The 21,676-nt window shown below is 46.1% G+C and overlaps 1 protein-coding gene across 4 annotated transcripts in view; it reads right to left on the reverse strand.

Annotated features, from left to right (window-relative positions):
* The window catches only part of LOC134336724 (protein yippee-like 2), a 38,448-nt gene extending 16,985 nt beyond the window's left edge, over positions 1 to 21,463 (reverse strand). Inside the window, exons 1-3 of one of the 4 annotated variants that reach the window (XM_063031134.1) lie at positions 21,195 to 21,463; positions 20,442 to 20,622; positions 17,192 to 17,540 (exon numbers count right to left, since the gene is read on the reverse strand). In XM_063031134.1, the coding sequence (XP_062887204.1) occupies positions 17,192 to 17,308 (117 nt within the window). In that variant the 5' untranslated portion in view covers positions 17,309 to 17,540; positions 20,442 to 20,622; positions 21,195 to 21,463. The other 3 variants (XM_063031132.1, XM_063031133.1, XM_063031135.1) reach the window with 3 other exon arrangements.
* Between the last annotated feature and the right edge of the window lie 213 nt (positions 21,464 to 21,676).

Below are 21,676 nucleotides of genomic sequence, written 5' to 3' on the forward strand. Positions count from 1 at the left end.
AATGGTTCCCCCGAGATTACATGAAAGCAAGTCAGTTTTTTTAAAAAAAACTAACAGTAGACAACATCCCTCAACATCCTTGTAAACAGGTGGTTTCCAGTCTTCTGTATCCTCACCATCCTCTCCCTGCAATACAACCTGTCTCACACATAGGATGCAAACACCAGCCTAGACCAGCTGGGCCAAATGGCCTGTTTCTATGCCAGAATCCTGCAGAATTCCTCACCATCAAACACTGCGACAATTTTGACTGTATTCATCATGGCCAGAGGCCACAAGGTTTGGCTCTTCCACATCTTGTGGGATATCAAGCACCAAAAACACGTTTGGAAACTTCACTGAGGCAGACAAGGCGGCTCTGCAACATGTAGTTAAAACTGCCCAACACATCACCGACACCATCCTAGATGCTGCTATCAATAACACATATACAGAAAGGTGCTGGAAAAGGGCCAGCAATATCACGAAGGATCCCACCCACTCTGTTTATCCCACTCCCATCAGGGAAGAAATAGGCAGCATCCACACCAGGACCACCAGACTCAAAAACTATTTCTTTCCCAAAGCAGTTAGCTTGATCAATACTGCCACCCATTAACCCACCACACCATGTCACATAGCGTTACTTTACGTATATTCAATCTCTTTATGTATATAATAGTTATATTGTGCTTTAGAGGATTGCTTTTATATTTATTGATTGTTAGTTATATTGTGTTCTTTATGCTTATTCTTGCTTTTTTTTCCTGCCGCATTGGATCCAGAGTAACAATCATTTGGTTCTCCTTTACACTTCTGCGCTGAAGAATGACAATAAACAGTCATGAATTTCCAAGGAGGGCTGCCACAAGAAATCAGCATCCATCTTCAAAGTTCCCACACTCCAGAGCATGACCATGCTCTCTTCTCGCTGTGAACATCAGGCAGGAGGTACAGGAGCCTCAGGTCCAGCACCACCAGGTTCAGGAACGGTTATTACCCAACAACCATCACTGTGGATAACTTCACTCAACTCTTCACTGATTCCATAACCAGTAGAATTATTTTTAAGGACCTTACAATCCATGTTCTCAGCATTATTTTTTTATTAGCACAATTAGCTTCCTTTTGCATGTTATTTGTCAGCCTTTATTAGTGTATAGATTTTCATAAATTCCATTGTACATCTTTCCTGCAAATGAACATGGAACCTCACAGCACAGGCCCTTTGGTCCACAATATGTTGATCTTTTAACCTATTCTAGGATCAATCTAACCCTTCGTTCCTAGAAATCCTCCATTTTTCTATCATCCATGTGCCTATCTTAGAGTTTAAGTGTGTTGGTCAAGTGTGGGACTTTCCAAAAGAAAAACTGAGTTCTTTCAGGTTTCTTGATTTGTGGCTACCTGTGAGCAAGCAAATCTCATGGCTGTATAATTTATACATTTTTGATAATAAACGAATCTTCCATCACCTCTAATGTACCTGCCTCCCAAGAAATGAACCTCAAGGGAGTACACAGTGTTACGTACCCCGTAACTGGGTTGCCAAACCAGCAGAAATGGATCCCTCAGTTGGAGTCTGGATTACTAGAACTAAGAAAGTTTTATTAAAGAAACAAGCAACACAGTAATCGAAAGGATAATAAATGCAACAGTTCAGCAATGATAACCACACGTGCACAGAATTAAGATAACAGCATCAATCAAGCTCTATCGTTGTCTAGGGGTAAATGACCAAATTTAAAAGTGACTCAAAGTTCAGTCCGCAGTAATCGTTGCCATGGCGATGGACAACGTGGGGGAAGAGAGACAGAGAGAACAGGAACAACTGATCATTCAGACACGGCTTCACTCACAGACCGGCGAGATGGCTCACAAGCAGCTTTTGGGGCAGATCCTTGGTGATGTCACCTGAGGTCACCGACTGTGACCCCTCCTCCAGATGCGGTCGATCCTCTGCAGTGAACCCGGCACCCAGGCAAGGGCGGACACACACCGGGTTCCCGCTGATCGTACCTTTCCACCCTGGTCGTTGTCTGGTACTTCTCACCCACTCGTGAGAGGCGCACCGCTTCCAGGGTCTCGTTACCTCGGGTGGCGTGTGTGTCTGTCTTAGCGAACCTGTCCCTTTTTATCCCCCTGCTGGGGCATCGCCTGTCCACCACTTCAAACAGTTCAGGGTTCAAAGGGGGAGCCGCTCCAGACAGCTCTCTTTCTCCCACGTCCCTTCATTACACATCTCCAGACGCTGCTCCATTGTTCCTTATCTCTCCTTCCCCTGAGGGCAGGTGGCAGACCACTTGCTGATGTCACTGATGCTAACCCAGGCCAGCAAACATCTTAATTTTATGTGTATTCTCGTCACAACGGTAACATACACATACTCTGATAATAAGTTTTACTTTGACAATATACAAGTGCTCCAACACAACGGCTCACGCAGGAGCAGCACTGAGTGTGGGCCAGTGTCACAGTACCGAGCCAGATGAGCAACAAGAACACAACATCCTCCCAGGTGCTTCAACTCTGCCAGTACCCAGATCACAGGCTCTAAATAAAGATGGAACACAAACAGAAAACAACTGCCTCGTGCTGTCCTGTTTGTGACAGGCCACGTCACATCACAGCAGCGCCGACCCAGAGGTAACAGTGGGACAACACACGGGCAGGGCTGAGCGTTGCTGGGGACTGACGGATAAAAGGGCACATTCCCATCATCGCTCCTACTATTTCCTCACAATGAAGAGCTCAAACATTTCACATCCGATGACATGCACTCGGTGCAGTACCTGGTGAAATGCGCTGAAGCTCACTAGCAGTGGCAAATTCCCACAGATTGCAATGAAATGTCGACCTGAGAGATTAACTGAGATAGGATGGGTATGGGCCAGGAAGTCAAGTGGTGGGGAGAGGGTGGGAGGCAGTGGGAAGCCTGCTCTGACCCCATAATTAGGGATCCCAGCTTCAAGCCACTGGGCCGACAGTGCTTTTACATCCAGAGACTCAGGAACAACCCGAGGGACAGTGGAAATCAGTTTTCCGATTCTCACAGAATTTCCCAGCAAGGAGATTCCGGAAGAGAGATGTTTTATTCAAAGCAACACACCCCCACCACATCTGTCCACCCCATGCATCTTGCACCCAACATCTACACCATCCAACCCCCAGTGCATTGCAGTGGGCTGCTGTCTGTCACCTGCCTTGCAGGGGTCCCCAGAGCAGGCCTGTGCTCTGGGATGGTGGTATGATGCCAGCTCACCGAGATGGTTCTCTTCTGGTATGTCCCTGTGACTCTACAGCTGCAATAAAATCACTCAGAACTTCGAATAAAACAAGGGAATGTGTGGATGCTGGAAATCCAGAGCAATACACATTCAAAGTGCTGGAGGAACTCAGCAGGTTGGGCAGCATCTACAGAAATGAATAAACTGTCAACGTTTCAGCCAGAAACCCTTCATCACGACTGAAAAAGGGGTAGATGCCAAAGTTTCTTACTTCTTCCTCCTTACCCCACTCACCTACCTTCCCCCTCAGCTGGTGTGACTTATCACCTGCCAGCTTGTACTCCTTCCCCTCTTCTCACCTTGGGTGCAACGTGCATAGGATGAACAGGTGGGGGTGAAGACAAGAATACGGTTCAGGAACTGAAGAGCAACTTGCTAAACCTCTGCCCTTCCCCCACCCAAGTGATTTTTAAAATTACATTTTTATACTAGAGATAGACCACAGTAATAAATAGGCCCTTCTGGTCCGGTCTAACGGACCTGCACCACTCAGTTACACCCATGTGACTAACTAACTTACTAATCCATACTTCTTTGGGACATGGGAGGAAACTGGAGCACCCAAAGGAATCCCACCCAGTCATGGAAAGAATGTACAAACTCCTCACAGAGAGCAATGGAATTGAACCCTGATCACTGATTCTGTAGAGCATTATGCTAACCACTACTCTATCATGCTGCCTCAGGAACCTGTCAGTTGCTGACTCTTACCCTGTCTGAATGAGCAGGAGTCATCTGTGTTCATAACACTGCAGTCAGTCAATAAAGAGATCCACTGTAAACACCCACCCCCCAGTACAAATCGTCCAATACTCAAATGAATGCCATTGAGCTCAGTTCTCCAAACTAAAACTTGAGAATTCTTCAAATGTATAGTCATAAAGCATTACAGTTCAAAGAGGCCCATCGGCCTATCTCCTCTGTGCCTAGTCTCATCGGACCATAGCCCTCCAATCCATGTACTTATCGGAACTTCTTAGATATTGCAAATGAACCCACATCCACCACTTCTATTGGCAGTGTGTTCCTTACTTGCACCACCCTATGAGTGAAGAAGTTCCCCTTAAATATTTCACCTTAACCTATGACCTTTAGTTTCACCTAACCTGAGTGGAAAAATCCTGCTTGCATTTGCCCTCAATTCTGTAGTGTGAGAGTTGCTACTGAATGCGCATCTGAGCAGCACATTCCAGCTATAACACCATCGTGTCAGAATCACCTCCTTCCTGTCATCATGTGGTTAAGTCACTGTTGGTGTGGTGTCAGCAGGCTTGCTTTGTCAATCACTCTCCATCAGTGGTGGCCACCCTTTCAGCTACCAAGTCCCCATCCCCTGGAACCTGCTTCCTAACCCACTTCCTTTAAGCCACTATCATCTCTGATCACACATGCTCAGAAATGCTACCTGGATTAGGCAGCATGTCTTCTGAAGAAAGGTTGAACGAGCTAGGGCTTTTCTTTGGAGATGAGGGTGACTTGCTAGAGGTGTACCGAATGACAAGTGGCAGTGTTAAAGGGGACATTCAATGCCTTTTTTCCCCTAAGGCAGAAATGATTAACCCAAAGGGGCATAGCTTTAAGGTGCTTGAAGAGAAGTACAGGCAACATGTCAGAAGTAGCTTTTTAAAAGAAAAGTCATAGGTACACGGAATAAATGCAATGAGTGGTGGCAGAAACATATCAGGGACATTTAAGGGACTTTTAAATAGGCACATGAATGATAGAAAAATGAGAGCTATGCAGGAGGGAAGGGTTAGATTGATCTTGGAATGGTTGGCACATCATCATGAGTCGTAGGCCTGGACTGTGTTGTAGTGTTTTATGTTTGAGCTTCGATCCTCTCGTGTGGTTCAGGATCAAATTGGATGCTTCTGCATGTTGCCTCAGGTCCTTACTCAGCACACAAACACACGATGTTGATGTTATTGCAAAGTCAGCTTGTTTATAAAAAAGTACTCAACAGATGGAATGAAGGTGTGCTTGTCAATATGCTGAAGTACAAACAGAAACTGTTGGAAATTCTCAGTAGGTCAGGTAGCAGCTGTGAAGAGAGAAACAGGGTTAACAGTCTTGTGTCAGTACGGTTCAAATACGAGCTGACAGATTTCGAGCAGCTTGTTTGCATTGCAGATTTCCAGATTCTGCAGTATTTTCACTTTGGAGTTTGATATCCTGGATCAGAGTCAAATCACTGAGCCAAAGTCTGTCAAACTGAAGCAGGAATTTTTCTTTCAAAATGCTCTGTGAGCTTCCGGAAGAAAATGTAAAAAGGCCCTGCTGATGGTATATCACTGGGAGGTAGAAATGAAGATCTTGCCTTTTTAGATGAACATCAAGTACTGAAACTGAATCTTGGAGTAAAGACCACCATATTCTTGCGTCCACCTACTGGGAGAGACCAGCTTCACAGGAAGAGCATATACTAAACCAACACTAACATCTCAACTGACTAATCCATCACAGCCAAGCATTTACCACTTATCTGCTCGATGGATCACTATCAGGAGAGCCACGGTCAGTCGTCACACCTTGGTGGTATGTAGTACATCCTCACTACAACAAGCTCAGCACCATTAGGCCAGGGGCAACACTTCAGGAGGGACCACTGGTCTCACCCAGTCATATTCTTTAATCAGAGTAGTGGGGGCAAAACAGCAGCATAGCAGTTAGCATTAACATTTTACAGTGTCACTGATCAAAAGATCAGGGTTACTAATTTGTGAGCATACTATGTTGGTGCCAGAAACATGGCGACATTTGCAGACTTCTCAGCACAGCGTCAGGTTGTGCTGCTCACTGACACATTTCACTGCATGTTTCAATGTACAAGTGACAAATAAAGCTGATCTCACTTCTTAAACACTAGAGATTTGATAGATGCTGGAAATCTACAGAACACGCTGGCTTCACCTCTTACCTGCCAGCTTGTGCTCTTTCCTCTCCCCCGACATTATTGGGACTTCTTCCCCATTCCTTTCTAGTCCTGATTAAGGCTCTCGGCCTGAAACATTGAGTTTATTCCCCTCCTCCATAGATGCTACCTGTCTTGCTGAGTTCCTCCAGCATTGTATGTATCAATTTCTCTTCCTCACTGACTTTAGAAGTGGGCTAGTGAGTCACCGAGCTGTGAAAACATTAATTCAAACAGGAAGCAGCAACTTCTCAGAGCACCCAAGCCAATTACAAGACTATAATCTCACTTTAAGCATCCAATGAACTGCAAACAATGATTTTATAAAGGGGCTTAAAGTCACTTAAATATCAACTGTGTAAGTAGCTATTCTGGTACTGGATGCAGGGATAAACTCAATCAGCGAAAGCAATCAGAGCTCAATTTGCACTGCTGCCTGCAAGGAGTTTGTACACTGTCCCCATGACTGCCTGGGTTTCTTCCAGGTGCTCCAGCTTCCCTCCGCATTCCAAAGGCATACAGGTTAGAGGTAGTAAGTTGTGGGCACACTATGTTGGCACCAGAAGCACGATGACGTGTATGGGCTGCCTGAGCAGATCCATGGACTGTGCTGGTCACTCGCACAAACAATACATTTCACTGTGCTTCGATGTACATGTGACGAACAAAGCTCATTGTTAAATTTTTAACTTGACTGATGTTCACTAGGAGTTTGAGGAGATTTAGCAAGTCACCAAAGACAGCCACAAATTTCTACAGAAATTTGTGCAGAGCATCCTAACTGGCTGCATCACTGTCTGGTATGGGGGGGGGGGAAAGAGGAGGAACTGCACAGGATCAAAATAAGCTACAAAGTTGTGAACTCAGTCAGCTCCATCATAAGCACTAGCCTCTGTAGTATCCAGGACATCCTCAAGGAGCGATGCCTCAGAAAAAAGGCTGCATCCATCATCAAGGACCCCCATCGCCCAGGACACCTCATTGCTACCATCAAAGAGGAGGTACAGAAACCTGAGGGCTCGCTCAACAATTCAGGAACAGCTCCTTCCCCTATGCCATCCAATTTCAGAATGGCCACTGAACCCATGAACATACTTTTTTAAAAAAAATTTTTGTACTACTTATTTAATATACATTTGTAAGAATTTCAGGGTGTGTATTGTATACATTTTCTGATATTAAATGGAATTATTGAACATGGTTATTTTTTCCCTCTATTGTACATGTGGCATTGTACACAACATATGCTGGTGATGTTAAACCCGATTTGGATTCTGGTTAGGCAACAAGCATCTGTCCACTGATAAACAGCCTCAGGACCTTTGCAACAGAATTGGTGCTATGTAAACACAAGATGTACATGTCTACATTTAGCTTGGCATTCTGGGCCTTGTTTATTATAAGGCTTAGTACAAGATAGGGCAGCATTTTTATCAGCTGAATCACAATCAATAACTCGACACAAATCCAGCACTTTAATCATTAAATATTCACTTGCATGACTGAATATGATCACCTGCCTTTTGACTATTTAGCCTCCTCAGAATACAAAAGCTCATCACATTAGGAGATCTGAAAACAATTGCAACATACCTACTGGTTAAGGTGACTTCATATATTTGGAAAAAAAACAATTCAAGGTTTCATCAGCTAGAGAGGCAAAGATTACAGCTTGCAATCAGTTCAGCACAAAGGCCTTGATGAAAAAACCTGGCACCAATACAGGGATGGAGTTACATCTCTACCAAAGGAGGTGGAAGGCACTCCTTCCCTCTGCTAGCTTGCAGGTCACCCTTGGGCAAGGTGTAGTACTTGCTTAGCCACCCCGCCCCTGGATGAGAGTCACGTGAAGCTGTGGTGCAGATGGTGCAGATCACAAGTCCTGGTTATGCAACCACTGATATCAGCCAGTCTCTGATAATGACTGGGGTCATCCGCCTTGTAAAGACACTGTCCAGAAGGAGGCAGTGGTAAGCCGCCTTCTACAGAAAAAAATTGCCATGAACAAGCTTGGCCATAGGATCATGACTGCCCACATCATAATGACACAGCACATAATGACAATTGGGCTGAGCCAGAGTACCCCACTCTCATTTCTGAGAGAGAATTTACCCCCCCACCCTGGGATAAAAATCTTACCTTTATTTCTCCAAGATAGAGCCCTTTCGCTCACCATCTACACCAACCTTTCTGCCAATCTACCCTCAGTTACCTGCTTTTGGACTGTTTCCTGCTATGTTCTGCTTATGTAACTGCCTGCCTAAATACTTCTCAAATGTACTGATCATATCTGACTTCCTCCACCTCAGAGATTTTAAAGATTAACTTTATTTGTCACACGTTTGCATCGTTTGCCTCAATGACCAAAACAGTCTGAAGATGTGCTGGGGAGGCCTACAAGTGTCACCATGCTTCCAGCAGCAACACAGCATGCCCACAACTTACTAACCCGAACATCTGAGGAATATGGGAGGAAACTGGAGCACCCGGAGGAAACCCAAGTGGTCATGGGGAGAACTCCTTTCTAAAAGGACAGCAGTAGGAATAGAATCCCAATTGCTCACCTGTAGCAATGTAAAATGCTATGCTAACTGCTATGCTCTATCATGGCACCTCCTTCCTGCATGTCCAAGATATCAACAAATCTGGGTTTAAAAGATTTCTCAGGTCCTCAAGCACATAAAAATTATACCCCCTCTTCCAATAAGAGTGTTTCCCATCTATGCTTGACAGTATTGGACAAATAGTGATACACACACAAAAACACACACACAGGAACACAGTGAGTGTCATCCTCAGCTGTACTCAAGTTCAAGCATGAGCAGTATCGGGTTAACACCAGGTGCTCTGCTGTGAGAGGAGGACAGACTGCAGCTATCACAATCAAAGACACTGCACTCTGTATTAGCAACCATATCACTTTCAGATGTTCCAAAGTAACCCACTGCCATTGCAATAATTCTGAAGTGTGGTCACTGTTGTAAGTTTAAAAAATAGCTGCTTTTTGCTTATTTGGCAAATGCACTAAAGAACTGGACGGCACAACTCCAAAGGAGGAGCAAGGCGCTCCTTCCCTCCACAAGCCAGATCACCCTCGGGCAAGGCGTAGCACCTGTTTAGCCCCCCGACCCCCAGTCAGGGTCACGGGAAGCCATGGGAGCAGGTGGCGGATGGTCGTACGAGCAGCCGGTGCACATCACAAGTCCTGGTTATGCGACCACTGACGCCAGGCAGATGCTCTCTGAAGAGTGTTGATTATGGCTGGGGTCACCTGTCTTGTAAAGACACTGCCCAGAAAGTGACAATGGCAAACCACTTGCATAGAAAAATTAGCCATGAACAAGCATGGTCATGGAAAGACTATGATGACCCATATCATATGACACTGCTCAAAACGAATGAACAAACTAAGGGACAGGCAGCATGATCGCAAAGAGGCTAGCATAATGCTATTACAATGCCAGCAACCTCAGTTTAGTTCCACTGCCATCTGCAAGGAGCTTGTACATTCTCCCCATGACCGTGTGGGTGTCCTCCAGGTGCTCTGGTTTCCTGCTATATTCCAAAGATGTACGGGTTAAGGTTACTGAGTTGTAGGCATGCCATATTGGCACAGGAAACATGGTGACACTTGTGGGCTGCACCCAGCACATCCTCAGGCTATGCTGATGTACATGTAACAAATAAAGCTAATTTAATTTAAAATAGGAAAGGTGGTAAGCAGTGTCTACATAGCAAGTTCCCCACACACAGCAAAGAGATAATGAGAATGAAAGCCTTGTGTGGAGAAGGAATAACTGTTAGCCAGGGATGTCAAGAATGTCCCATCTCAGCTTTGGGTTATGGGGTATACTTGTCGTCTTTATCAGCCTGGAGGTTTGAGGTCATACTTGACTCACTTGTGTATAGCCCAGGCTGATAAGTCATTGAGGGACCTCTGTCCTATCAGAGGTGATGCCTCAACCCCCTCACCACGTTCAAATTGTTAATAGAAAGCAGCATCGGTCCCACACTGAGCCTCACTCTGGGCCCAATGAGCAGCGGCTGTGATCGGGAATCAGACTCCTGGCTCGCTGAGACCGACCAGGAATACGGGTCGTGCTGACACTTTCACGATAGCTACCACACAAAAGATCTGCATACAGCTGCAAAAGCAAGTCTGTTCCCTTCACTGCCAACTGAATGAGATTTACATAGAACTGACTATCAGCCCACAAAACATCGTGTGGGTATAATAGTCTTCAGGAAAAGTCTAGCAACAGTCAAAAAAAAAAAAATAGAATCTGGCAGTGCTGTTAAACCAGAATGACGGACAAAATGCTGGAGGAATTCAGTAGGCCACATGAAGAGGAAGTGGGCTGTTTATTCTCGGGCTGTGACCCTTCATCAAGACGAGAATGAAAGGGCTTACCCAGAAACATTGATGGTTTATTCCCCTACATGGGCACTGCTTGGCCTACTGAGTTCCTTCAGCATTTTGTGATGATCTAGCAACAGTCATGCCTCCCTCATCATATCTGTGGACCTGACTGGGAAATATTAATCAATCTTCATGGTCCCATTCTGATAACATAGGGACTCACATCTATGTCCGGCTGAATGAAGTCAACAAGGAGTAACTGACTACAAGAAAATAAACAGGTTGGTTTTTCAAAACACCTTATTCACTGGGGTCCACTGCAGACACTGAGCAAGTCTCAAGTACCTAACCTTCTGCCAGACAGTGCCAGAAGTCTCAATCACCCACCCACAGCCAACTAAACAAGGAATGAGAAAACAGTAGGTTGCAGTGATGGAGTGAGAAGGGAAAGGGAGGAGGGAGGAGGCTGCAGGCTTGGTGATACAGAAATACTGAGTATTGAGAAGAGGCGCAAGAAGTGTGTGACAGGAATATCAGAAGCTTCAAAGGAAGAATCCTAGAAAACATTAGCTTTTTCTGTTATTCCCTGAAGGAAATGCTCCTTTCTCTAGGAGGAAGGAAAATGTACAAGACAGCAGCACAGTAGCATAGTGTTTACCTCAACCCGATTACAACCCCAATGACCCAGGTTCAATGCCCACTGCTGTCTGGAAGGAGTTGGTACATTCCCCCTGTGACTCTGTGGGTTTCCCCCACATAAAGATGCCTGGGTTAGGAGGTTAATGGGTGCAATTAGGCAATTTGGACTCCTTGGGCCAGAAGGGTCTGTTTGCATGTTGTATCTGAAAATAAACGTGAGCAGCTGCAATTAAGGAACTAAACTGTTGGTCTCCTGGGGACCTGAAATTCAGCAAAGGGAACCATTTGACAACCTTGCTTCCCCCACCCCTTCACTCTTTGGTTCTCATACCACCCATTTTGGGTCACTGACCCAACTTGCCCACTCAACGAGAAAACACAGCGAGCTGAAGGGTCGGGGTTCAAGCCCCAACAACAGTGACATCAACAACTTTGACTTCAAACAAGTTCACCACGCAGTGGTCAGCACAGAACATCCTACATGCCCTGCAGGAGAAGGATACGACAGCTCCTACGGGATGGTACCTCAAGTTCATTTCAAAACCATTCAGCAGACTGCCTTAACACTGCGACTCACCAACAAGATAGTGACCTCACTAGGCAGGTAACGGTAGGGAGGGCTAACATCCTGAGACAGCTGTAATGGACTGCATTTGTAAAGATGGGTCTGGAGAAGGAGGCTTAATTCAATCTGTCGCACAAGAGAACCCTCTGATGTACAGGCTGTTCCCAGGGACACACACCCAAGGCAAACATTAAGTACTGCAATAGGATCATTAACTAAGCAAAGATGCACTGCTTGAAGTGTGTGGGTCTGCCACTACAATGAGATGTCCAAAAATGAATGCTGCTGTCTGGCACATTCCAGACTGCAGGAATACATGCCAAGGAATGTATTGAAGCTTGGTGTAGCCAACACAGAGGCTTTGTGGAGGACTGGGGGTGGGGAAGAGGGGGAAAAAGGACGGCAATCCAAGATCCTGTTACCATTGAAATGGACCTTGTGTAAGAGCCCCTCAAACACTTGAAGGGTGTTTTGTTCAAAGAAGCCACCTGTGGCTTTGGTGCTTTGTACACACAATGTATTACAGGTGTCCCCCGCTTTACGAACGTTCGCTTTACGCCACTTCGCTTTTACGAGAGAGCTACATTAGTACCTGTTTTAACTAACCAAAAGAGGATTTTCGCTTTTACGAAAAAAGATGCCCGCTTTAAACTTGTGTTTACTCTGAGAAAGACTACCATGACCATGAAGCCTTGTGCGGGCAGGTGTGTGCGCGTGCGTGTACCTGCCGATTTTTTTCTACAAATCGGTTTTGGCTGCATCTTCCCCATTCTAGTAAGTGAAACTACACTGTACATACATTACTTCTACTTTATATAGGCTGTATTTATCATATCATTCCTGCTTTTACTATATGTTAGTGCTATTTTAGGTTTTAAGTGCTATTTACTATGATTTGGTGGGTTATTTTATGGGTCTGAAAACATTCAAAAAATTTTCCCAAATAAATTAATGGCAATTCCTTCTTCGCTTTATGCCATTTTGGCTTACGAACGGTTTCATAGGAACGCTCTACTTTCGGATAGCGGGGGAAACCTGTACATTTATTTAGAGACCCCGCACAGTAACAGGCCCTTCGAGCACGAGTCCACGCCAGTCAATTACACCCACGTGACCAACTAAACTACTAACCTGTAGGTCTCTGGAGCGTGGGAGGAAACCAGAGCAGCCAGAGGAAACCCATGTGGTCACGGGGGGGAAAACGCACAAACACCTTACAAATGGCAGCAGGAATTGAAACTGGGATGCTGGCGATGTAACAGCATAATACTAATACGCTACTGTGCCACCATACGTCCTAATGACAAATGTATAGACTGGACAACACTAGAAATGTGAAGAAAGCCATGTTTTGTTTTACTTTTATTATAAATAAAATTGTAACACAGAGTGCTGCAATGGCAGAAGCTTCAGGAAAATGTTAAGCTGAGGATCCAGCCGCCCCCTGTAGTGACCCCATGATAGCATGAAAACCAACATGGGCAACAAGGTCAACATAACGCTATGACAGGGTCAGCCACTCGAGTTTAATTCCACTGCTGTCTATAAGGAGTTTGCCCATGCTCCGTCACAATGTGGGTTTCCACTGGGTGCTCCAGGTTTCTCCCACAGTCCAAAGACGGACGAGCTCGGAGGCTCATTGGTCACAAGTGTAACTGGGTGGCATGGGAACACTGGGCTGGAAGGGCCCGTTAGCGCCTGTTAGCGTGCTGTATCTCCAAATTAAAGAAGAGAACACCATTCCGGTAAAGCAGCCCACATTAAACACTCCCTCCACTGGCAGGTACAATGCTTACTACCAGGCTACCAGAGTTGCACCTCCTACATCTGGTAACCCCTATCAAAGGGGACAAGGGCAGCAGGCACATGGGAACCTCACCCTGCTCGCATTCCCTTTCATGATGCATCAAAGCCTTAGCCTCACAACTAAGGGCAGGGCAGTCTGGTAGCTGTTTGCGCATCGCTTTACAGCGCAGGCCGGTGACCAATAATCAGGATTCAATTCCTCCTGCTGTATGTACATCCTCCCTGTGACGATGTGGGTGTCCTTCGCATTCCTCCCACATTCTGAAGGCGTACGGTTAAGGTTACTGAGTTGTGGTCATGCTAAGTGGTAGCACTTGTGGGCTACTTAGCACAATCATCGATGATTGAATTCGACGCCAGCAACACATTTCACTCAATGTTTTGACACACGTTTGACAAAAGACTAACCGCCTTCTTCCTCCTCAGCTGCAGTGTAGACTGTGAGAAGCAATTCCGCACACACCCTCACAAGGGCAGGTATGGAGAGGCTGTAAATGCTGGCTGTGCCATCAACACACACACCTCGCTTAAGTGAATACAAACATATTTCAAAGAGAAGGCAGGGAAGTTCTTCCTGGTGTCTGGGCCAATGTTTACTCTTCAATCAACTTTTGTAGAGTCATCGTCACGCCGCTCTTTTCTATGTACTAACTGGCAGCTGTGTTTCCCACACTAACTGCACTCTCAAAGTACCTGCACAGTTCTGTTTGGCTCTGAAGGAGCATAAAAAAAAGCACCTGAAAGATTTGTAAACTTTTTACTACACTATTTCTGTAAAGTTTTTTTGGCACAGAGAGAAATCCATTTCTTCCCTGGCAAGTTGTTTTTAAAAATCCAGTTTCAATTCTAGAACTTACCACTCAGGGTCCCTGACCGCTGGTTGACTGAGGTCAGTGCTGAAACCACAATATGCAAGGAACTGACTTTACTCAGACTCCAGCCAGGAGAGCAAAGAGCTAGTTGCTGGCAGACAACAGATTAGAGAAATGAGAGCGGACGGAGGCTTCTAAATTATTTTTATGAGAGAAAAAAGTATCACTTTGAGAGAGTGTTTAGCACACCCTTTTCTCTTTTTTTTTGGTACAAAAAGCACAAGCCAACATTCAGAAAGTCAGTCCACTGCAATCACCAAGTTATTAATAGGACAGAGATCAGGAGTCAAAAGCATCAGTGTACTGGGTAGCCGGGTACGTTTATTTTCTTTCAGAAGCTGGGCACATTAAGCTCGCAAAATCCTCTCAACCACGGCAGCAGGCGCAGAACTCGACAGGAACAACAGTTTTATTGTGAGCCCTGTATTCTGGGTCAGAGAGATTGTTTGCCGCAGTGGCTGCGAATAGAGTTTTTGTTGTCACACTGAATGTTAAGGCTGACAAGAGTATATTTAGCAAGGCTTGCCAAACACACAGCTCAGCGGGTAGCACATGTCAGGAGGTCGCGGATCCAAGTTCGGAGACTGCAGCCTGGCCAATACTCCTAGCACTTCACTGGGGTGGGGATCCGGCTGCTCTTACTGGGAACACTAAAGAACACACAAAACTATAATGTAAAGAAATGACCAAGTCCTGCCCAATCTTTAAAGATCACTCAATCACCAATCAAAACATATCTGCTCACTTGACTGACCTTTTTTTTTTAAAAAGTGGGAGCATTTTGTGTACAAAATGGCTGTTTTCATGCAAACAAACCATCCTGAAGGACTTCATTGACTATGCCACCTGGAGAGAAACTATATAATAAATACGACTCAACTTCCTTAAAGCAAACTAATGCAAACATTACAAAATAAAAGCAGCTGACTGCAGGAAGTGAAAGCCAAGCTTCACAAGAGCATAACAACCAGTGGTGGTGTGGTAATGTAGTGGTTAGCACAACACTGCGATAGAGTCAGCAACCCCGGCTTGTACCTTCTCCCTGTGACTGCATGGCTTCCTGAGTGCTCTGGTTTCCCCTCATATTCAAAAGGCATACCAGTTAGTAGGTTAATTGGTCAAATGGGTATAATTGGGCAGAGTGGGCTGAAAGGGCTCGTTACTGTGCTGCATCTCTAGATAAAAGTAAATAGAATCAACCATCACCAGGGTTCAGAGGAGGCACAACCAAAAGTATTGGGAAGAGGCTCTTCATCACTTAAGTGTCATCTGAACATTGTACAGCTGCATCTTCCATGTTCTTATCCTATAAAGTTCGATTGCGTTCAGTTCTTTGACTCTTGGAGCATTTTGGGGAGCGACTTCCAGATTTCCAGGACTTGGTTAAAATGGTCTTACTGAATGATAGGAAGACTGAAAGCCCCCTCAACTTCTGTTCTCATTTCTCATGCCTGGGAAGTTCATCCTGATCAACCTGACAGTGCAGGACGGACCAGGTCCTTCAGCTCATGTGCTGTGCTGAACTAACTAACACATCTTCTTTGCACGTTGACAGTGTCCTTCACTTCTCTGTATTTTCATCTGCCTATCGAAGAGTCTCTGAAATACGTCTATGCTGTCTTGCCTCTATCACCGTCTCTGGCAGCACATGTCAGACCACTCTTATAAAAATTTGCCATGCATAGTTCCTTTGTCTTTCCCCCCTCCCCACCCAAAATACATTCCCTCCAGTTGTAAACTTTTCAATCCTGAGAAAAAGATAGTAGTCATCAATTCTACTATACCTCACAGTTTTACAAACTTCATTCAAACCTCCCCTTTGGGAGAAAACAGACTCAGCTCGTCTAACCATTCCTCAGAGCACGTCCTCCAAAGCAGGTAGCATCCCGGTGAACTTCTACTGTACCTTCTCCAAAGCCATCAAATCCTTTCTATGAGGCGACCAGAAATAAACACAAGTGGCCTAACCGCAGTTTTATACAGCGGCAACAAAACTTTCCAGCTCCTGAGCTCAGTGCCTCAACTAATAAAACAGTGCCGCTCCAGAACACAATGATGGTGCAAAACACAGAGTCAAATTAAGTGAAATTCCCTCTGCCAGCACACAGTCCACATCCATCCATTATTTTTATTTAGAGATACAGCACAGTAACAGGCCCTTCAGGCACAGTGAGCCCACAGCACCAGAATATGGAACGGTTATCACCCCTCAACCATCAGGCTCTTAAACCAAAGGGGTTAACTTCACTCACCCTCACTTGGCCCATCATTGAAATGTTCCCACAGCCCATGGGCTCACTTTGAAGGATTCTTCATCTCATGTTCTCGTTATTTATTTATTAATTTGTATTTGCAGAGTTTGTTGTTTTTTTTGAACACTGGTTGTTGTTTGCCCTCCTGGTGTGGTTAGTGGATTTATTGAGTGTACCTGCAAGAACATGAATCTCAGCGTTGCACATGATGACATACATGTACTTCGATAATAAATTTACTTCGATGCTCTAAAATGCTAGGCTAACCACCAAGTGACCGAACTGCCCGATTCTGACTAATATCATAAACCCATGTCAGGTTACTCACAACCTACGCTGCTCCACAGAAACAACCCTAGTTTGTTGAGCCTCTCCTTATCAAACATACCCTGTAATTCATGTAGGCAAGCATGCCATACACCTTCGTTACTACCCCCATCATCTGTGCAACCACTTTCAGAAGGCCACGTTGGTGGATCCCGAGGTCCCTTTATTCCCTCCTTGCCCTGGCAGCAGGTACCTTGGAGATGAGCTCGTCGTGGTTGGCGAGGTGCGCCCGGCAGTGGATGCAGCTGTACGTCCTGTGGCAGGTGGGGAGGTAGGCCTGGAAGGTCTTGGATCTCGTCATCTTCACCATGGGGACCACCGGACGCAGCGCAAACTCCGGGCTGCTCCACGAGGCGCCGAGGCAGGCGGGCTCGCACGGGAAACACTGGAACACGCAGGTGAAGGCCGTGGTGTGCGGGCAAGCGGTGTGGCAGGTCTCCACACGCTGTTGCGGCACCGGGGCAGGGAAGGAGGGAGGGGGTAGCACCAGCCTCACAACGAGGGAGCGACAGCCCGAGACACCGACGTCTTAACCCACCAACCTGGCACAGAGAAAAACCATTTGTTAGTGGAGAGATTAAAAGACTTTAGCACCGAAGACTGTTAAGAATACAGAAACAAGCCATGCAATTCTCTGTTCTGCTTGACCATTCAAATGCTCAAAAACAGACAACTGTCAGCAAAGCAACAACTCCACTCCTTGATCGCAAAGCTCCTCACAAGAAAAATCCAACACCGTCTGCCTGGAGCTTCCCTGAAAGGCCAAGAGAGAGTAGATGTGGAAAGAATGTTTCCAATAGTGGGGGAGTGTGGGACCAGAGGCCACAGCCTCAGAATACAAGGATACCTGGTGAATCCGTGGAATTCACTGTCACAGTGAGCAATGATCTGGGAATACAGATTCATAATTCCTTAGAGTGGCATCACAGGTAGATAGGTTCATGGATACTTTGGCACATTGGCTGTCACAAGTCGAACTACTGAGTACTGAAGTTGGGATGTTATGTTGAAGGTGTAAGACACTAGTGAGGCTACTTTGAAGTAGTGTCTAGTTACGTTCACCTACTTACAGAAAAGATATCAGGACCAGAGTCATAGGGGAAAGCTTGAATAGGTGAGGAACTTATTCCCTGTGGTCAGGGATGACCATGGATGTGGTGTCCTAGCTGTCTAGGTACACAAGCCAGGGCAGTACAATATGCAGAGCAAGCTTCCCCCTCTTCACTCATCCAATGAACCCAAAGGAACAGCAGAAACAGACTGTTTGGCACCAGCAGCATCGCAGGAGTTGCCAGTCAGCACTGAACTCAGGGGTATAGATACAGTAAATACAACTGAGCTCAATTGAGGCTAGAACTTGAGGTCATAGGTTAAGGATGAAAGGTGAAATATTTAAGGGGAACTTGAGTGGGAACTTTTTCCACTCAGAGTGGTGCAAATGTAGAACAAGCTGCAAGAAGAAGTAGTGGATGTGGGTTTGATTTCAACATTTAAAGGAAATTTGAATTGGCATTTGTAAGGGCTATGGTCCACATGCCGGTCGATGGCACTAGGCAGAATAACAATCTGGCATGGACTAGATGGGCCAAAGGGCCTGTTTCTGTTACTAAAAGAGTCTGTTCAAACCCTCAAGTTGATTCTGCTATCTGATTACATAAGAACTAACTTGCATCTCAATTCTCACCTGCCATGATGTAATGCCTAATAACTAAAGTGTAGGAATTTTCTTAAGCAAACCTGCTTTGCAACATTGGATTTCTGAAAATTAAAACAATCACGCACACACTGTGCTAGTCAGACAGCAATTACAGAGACACAAACACAGTGAACATTTCAGGTTAATCATTCATCCAACCTTTAAACTCAGTTTTGAAATTTCCCTCCCCCCAATTATTTCGGAGAGGCTTCTCCCACAGAACCTGGATCTAATCTTTATCATTTCATTCCTGCACTCCACGTCCCCCCCCCCAAACTGGGAGCTCCTTCCAAAACCGAAATCAATTTCTCTTGAAAATCACTCATATTCTCACTATGTGTAATGCAAGGAAATTGCACCATTTGTGCTAACCAACACAATGAGGAAGTACAGTGAAGATTCAGACTGGTTGTGTCAATGCCTCCAATGTGCAGATTTGGAAAATGGCTTCAGAGGGACATAGATTCAGCCAGCTCTGCCCCGGCCAAAACCCTCCCCACCGTTGTGGGCACCCTCAAGAGGCAGTGCCTCAATCGGGGCACCCTCACCACCCAGACATGGCCTCTTCTCGTTGCTACCATCAGGGCGGGGGTACAGGAGCCCGAAGACACACACTCAACGATTTAACAGCCCTCTGCCATCAGATTTCGGAATGGTCCATGAATATAACCTCTTTTTTGGCAACTTATAGTAATTTTGACGCCCAGACACCGCGCTGCTGCACGAAAACAACAAATTTCACGGCAGGCACCAGTGATAATAAACCCGATTTGGACAATCAGGGCAACTACATTATATATTCCAACACAATGAACCCACACGGCCGGCCGGACGGCCAAACCCTGCAACGCGAAGGCCTAACCTTGGCTTCCCGGAGGACTGACCGAGTGACGGGTTCAGGCGGCCTTCGCCATCGCCGGCCATCAGGCGCCGGTTGCCAACGGCACCGAGGGGGCGGGGCCTCGCCCGGTGACGGACAGCTCGCCCGCCCCGCCCCCGCACTGTTGGTAAACAAACGCAACACGTGACCTGCCCCCCCCGGCGTCACTTCCGCAGACAAACATCTCTATACAAGCTAAACCCCCCCCCCCAATAGGTTCCCAAGAGCAACGGTAGGCCCGGGCCGTTACCGCGCAACGGGACCGCGGCGTCGCCAGGCAACCGGATCGGGCGTTCCATCCGTGCAGGGAGGAGATGGAACCGGGGGTGGGGGGGGGGGTCTCGGGAGCAGAGATGGCGGGAAGATCCCTCATCATAAACACGGGGGTGGGGGGAATGACCAGGGACCAGCGGGGGTAGGAAGAGGGACAGACCGGAGCCGGGACAGGGGGTGGTCGGATGAAATACACCCCTGGGCACATGTCACATGTCGACCTGGGACCACGAAGTCGATGGATACGAGGCAGAACAAAAGAAATGGGAGGCAGACCGTGCGACTGAAAGATCACATCACTCCTTTACCCCGAGAGGAGGCTTGGGACAACAGGGAACCCCGGAAAATGAACGGGGGTGGGTGGGGGGTGGAGGACTAATCCTGGGCACGATCGAGGGAGCGAGACCTGTACAGACCCGGTGCAACACTAACAATTCAATATCCAACTTCCAACTCCATCAATGCAACCGTAAGTACGACACTCCAACCCAAAAAAAAGCCATTAAGTTATATTGTTTGTATTTACCCAAAATATATTTCAAAATGCTATGACGTCTGCATAAACAAATGTGAAGATCCCCACGATTAGCCTACCTCAAAGATCCGATTAACTTTTTCCTCAACCCATTCGCCGAAGGCAAGGAAGGTAGGAATTACTTTTTTTTTCCAAAATAAATAAAAGTGTATTAAAAGTTCAACCGTAGTCAGGGAGCCCCTTCCAAGTCTTTGTTCTGATCTTCGAAGCGTTTCGTGTGCTTTTTTTAAACTGTTGCATCTGGCGAGAGCACGGGACAGGAACAAAAGAGCACGGCGGTGGTCAGAAAACGGGCTAAATCTTAACGACTACCTCGTACAAACACACTTTGAGATCATCAACTGGAACAAATATATTTTAATTTTCTTGAAACAAAATACTGCTTTAGAGGCTAAAGCATCATTACAGCTCCCAACTTTTTTTTAAAAATCTGATCATAATTAACATTAAAATTGGGTTTTCCTGGCAAGTTGTATTTAATTTTAACCTCTCAAAGCAGTCGCGGAGCTTGGAGATTAAAAATTGCTGAGCCTCTCGCCGGCCTAAACCACAGATTTCCGACTGCATCACATCAGCTCCAAGCAAAACAAACCCAAATACCCACTGCAGCAGCATCTCCCTAGCCTTAACAACGCCGCAGAACTGTGACACATGGCAGTTTCTGCAAAATTCCAATCATGCAGTCTCAGATTCCTTTGCATTAATAAAGATAAAGCGCAAACATTCCGTAAAAAATATAATCTGGAAACGCGGAAACGCACAATAGGAAAATGTAGCATTTGAAACCTGTAAGCCTATTTGCAAACCCTTACCTTAAGATAAGAAATTATAACTCCTCTACTATTTGTTTGTATTATTTTTCTCTAACCAAACGACTGTTTGCCTATTTTTCTTTACAATTTACATCACAATTCGGGCAAGACTGAAGAACTGCAACAGCTGCAGCCCCAGCCACCGCACTTTATACCGAGCGCATCCTAGCTTGCTCGCCAAGAAATTGACAGTTTCGTCCAGCAATCCAGCGCAGGAGGGGTCCTAGCAACACCACTGCCATTGGTCAAGATCCGTCGCCCCGCCGCGGAATTCCCACCAATCGCGTCTCACTGGAGGGGCGGGGCGACGGTGGGGATATTCAAGGTAGGTTGAGTCGCGGCAGACGTCACCTGGGCGCCCGGAGGACCAATCAGCGAGCGGCTCATGAAAAAAGTTGAGCAAAGCGCGGACTTGGATTGTAACCAAGCACCAGAAATAATTGCAGGAAATTCCACCAAAAAAGCAAATGCAGACTTGCCCT

This window comes from Mobula hypostoma, chromosome 23 (genome assembly GCF_963921235.1).
Source record: "Mobula hypostoma chromosome 23, sMobHyp1.1, whole genome shotgun sequence".
NCBI classification, from domain to species: domain Eukaryota; kingdom Metazoa; phylum Chordata; class Chondrichthyes; order Myliobatiformes; family Myliobatidae; genus Mobula; species Mobula hypostoma.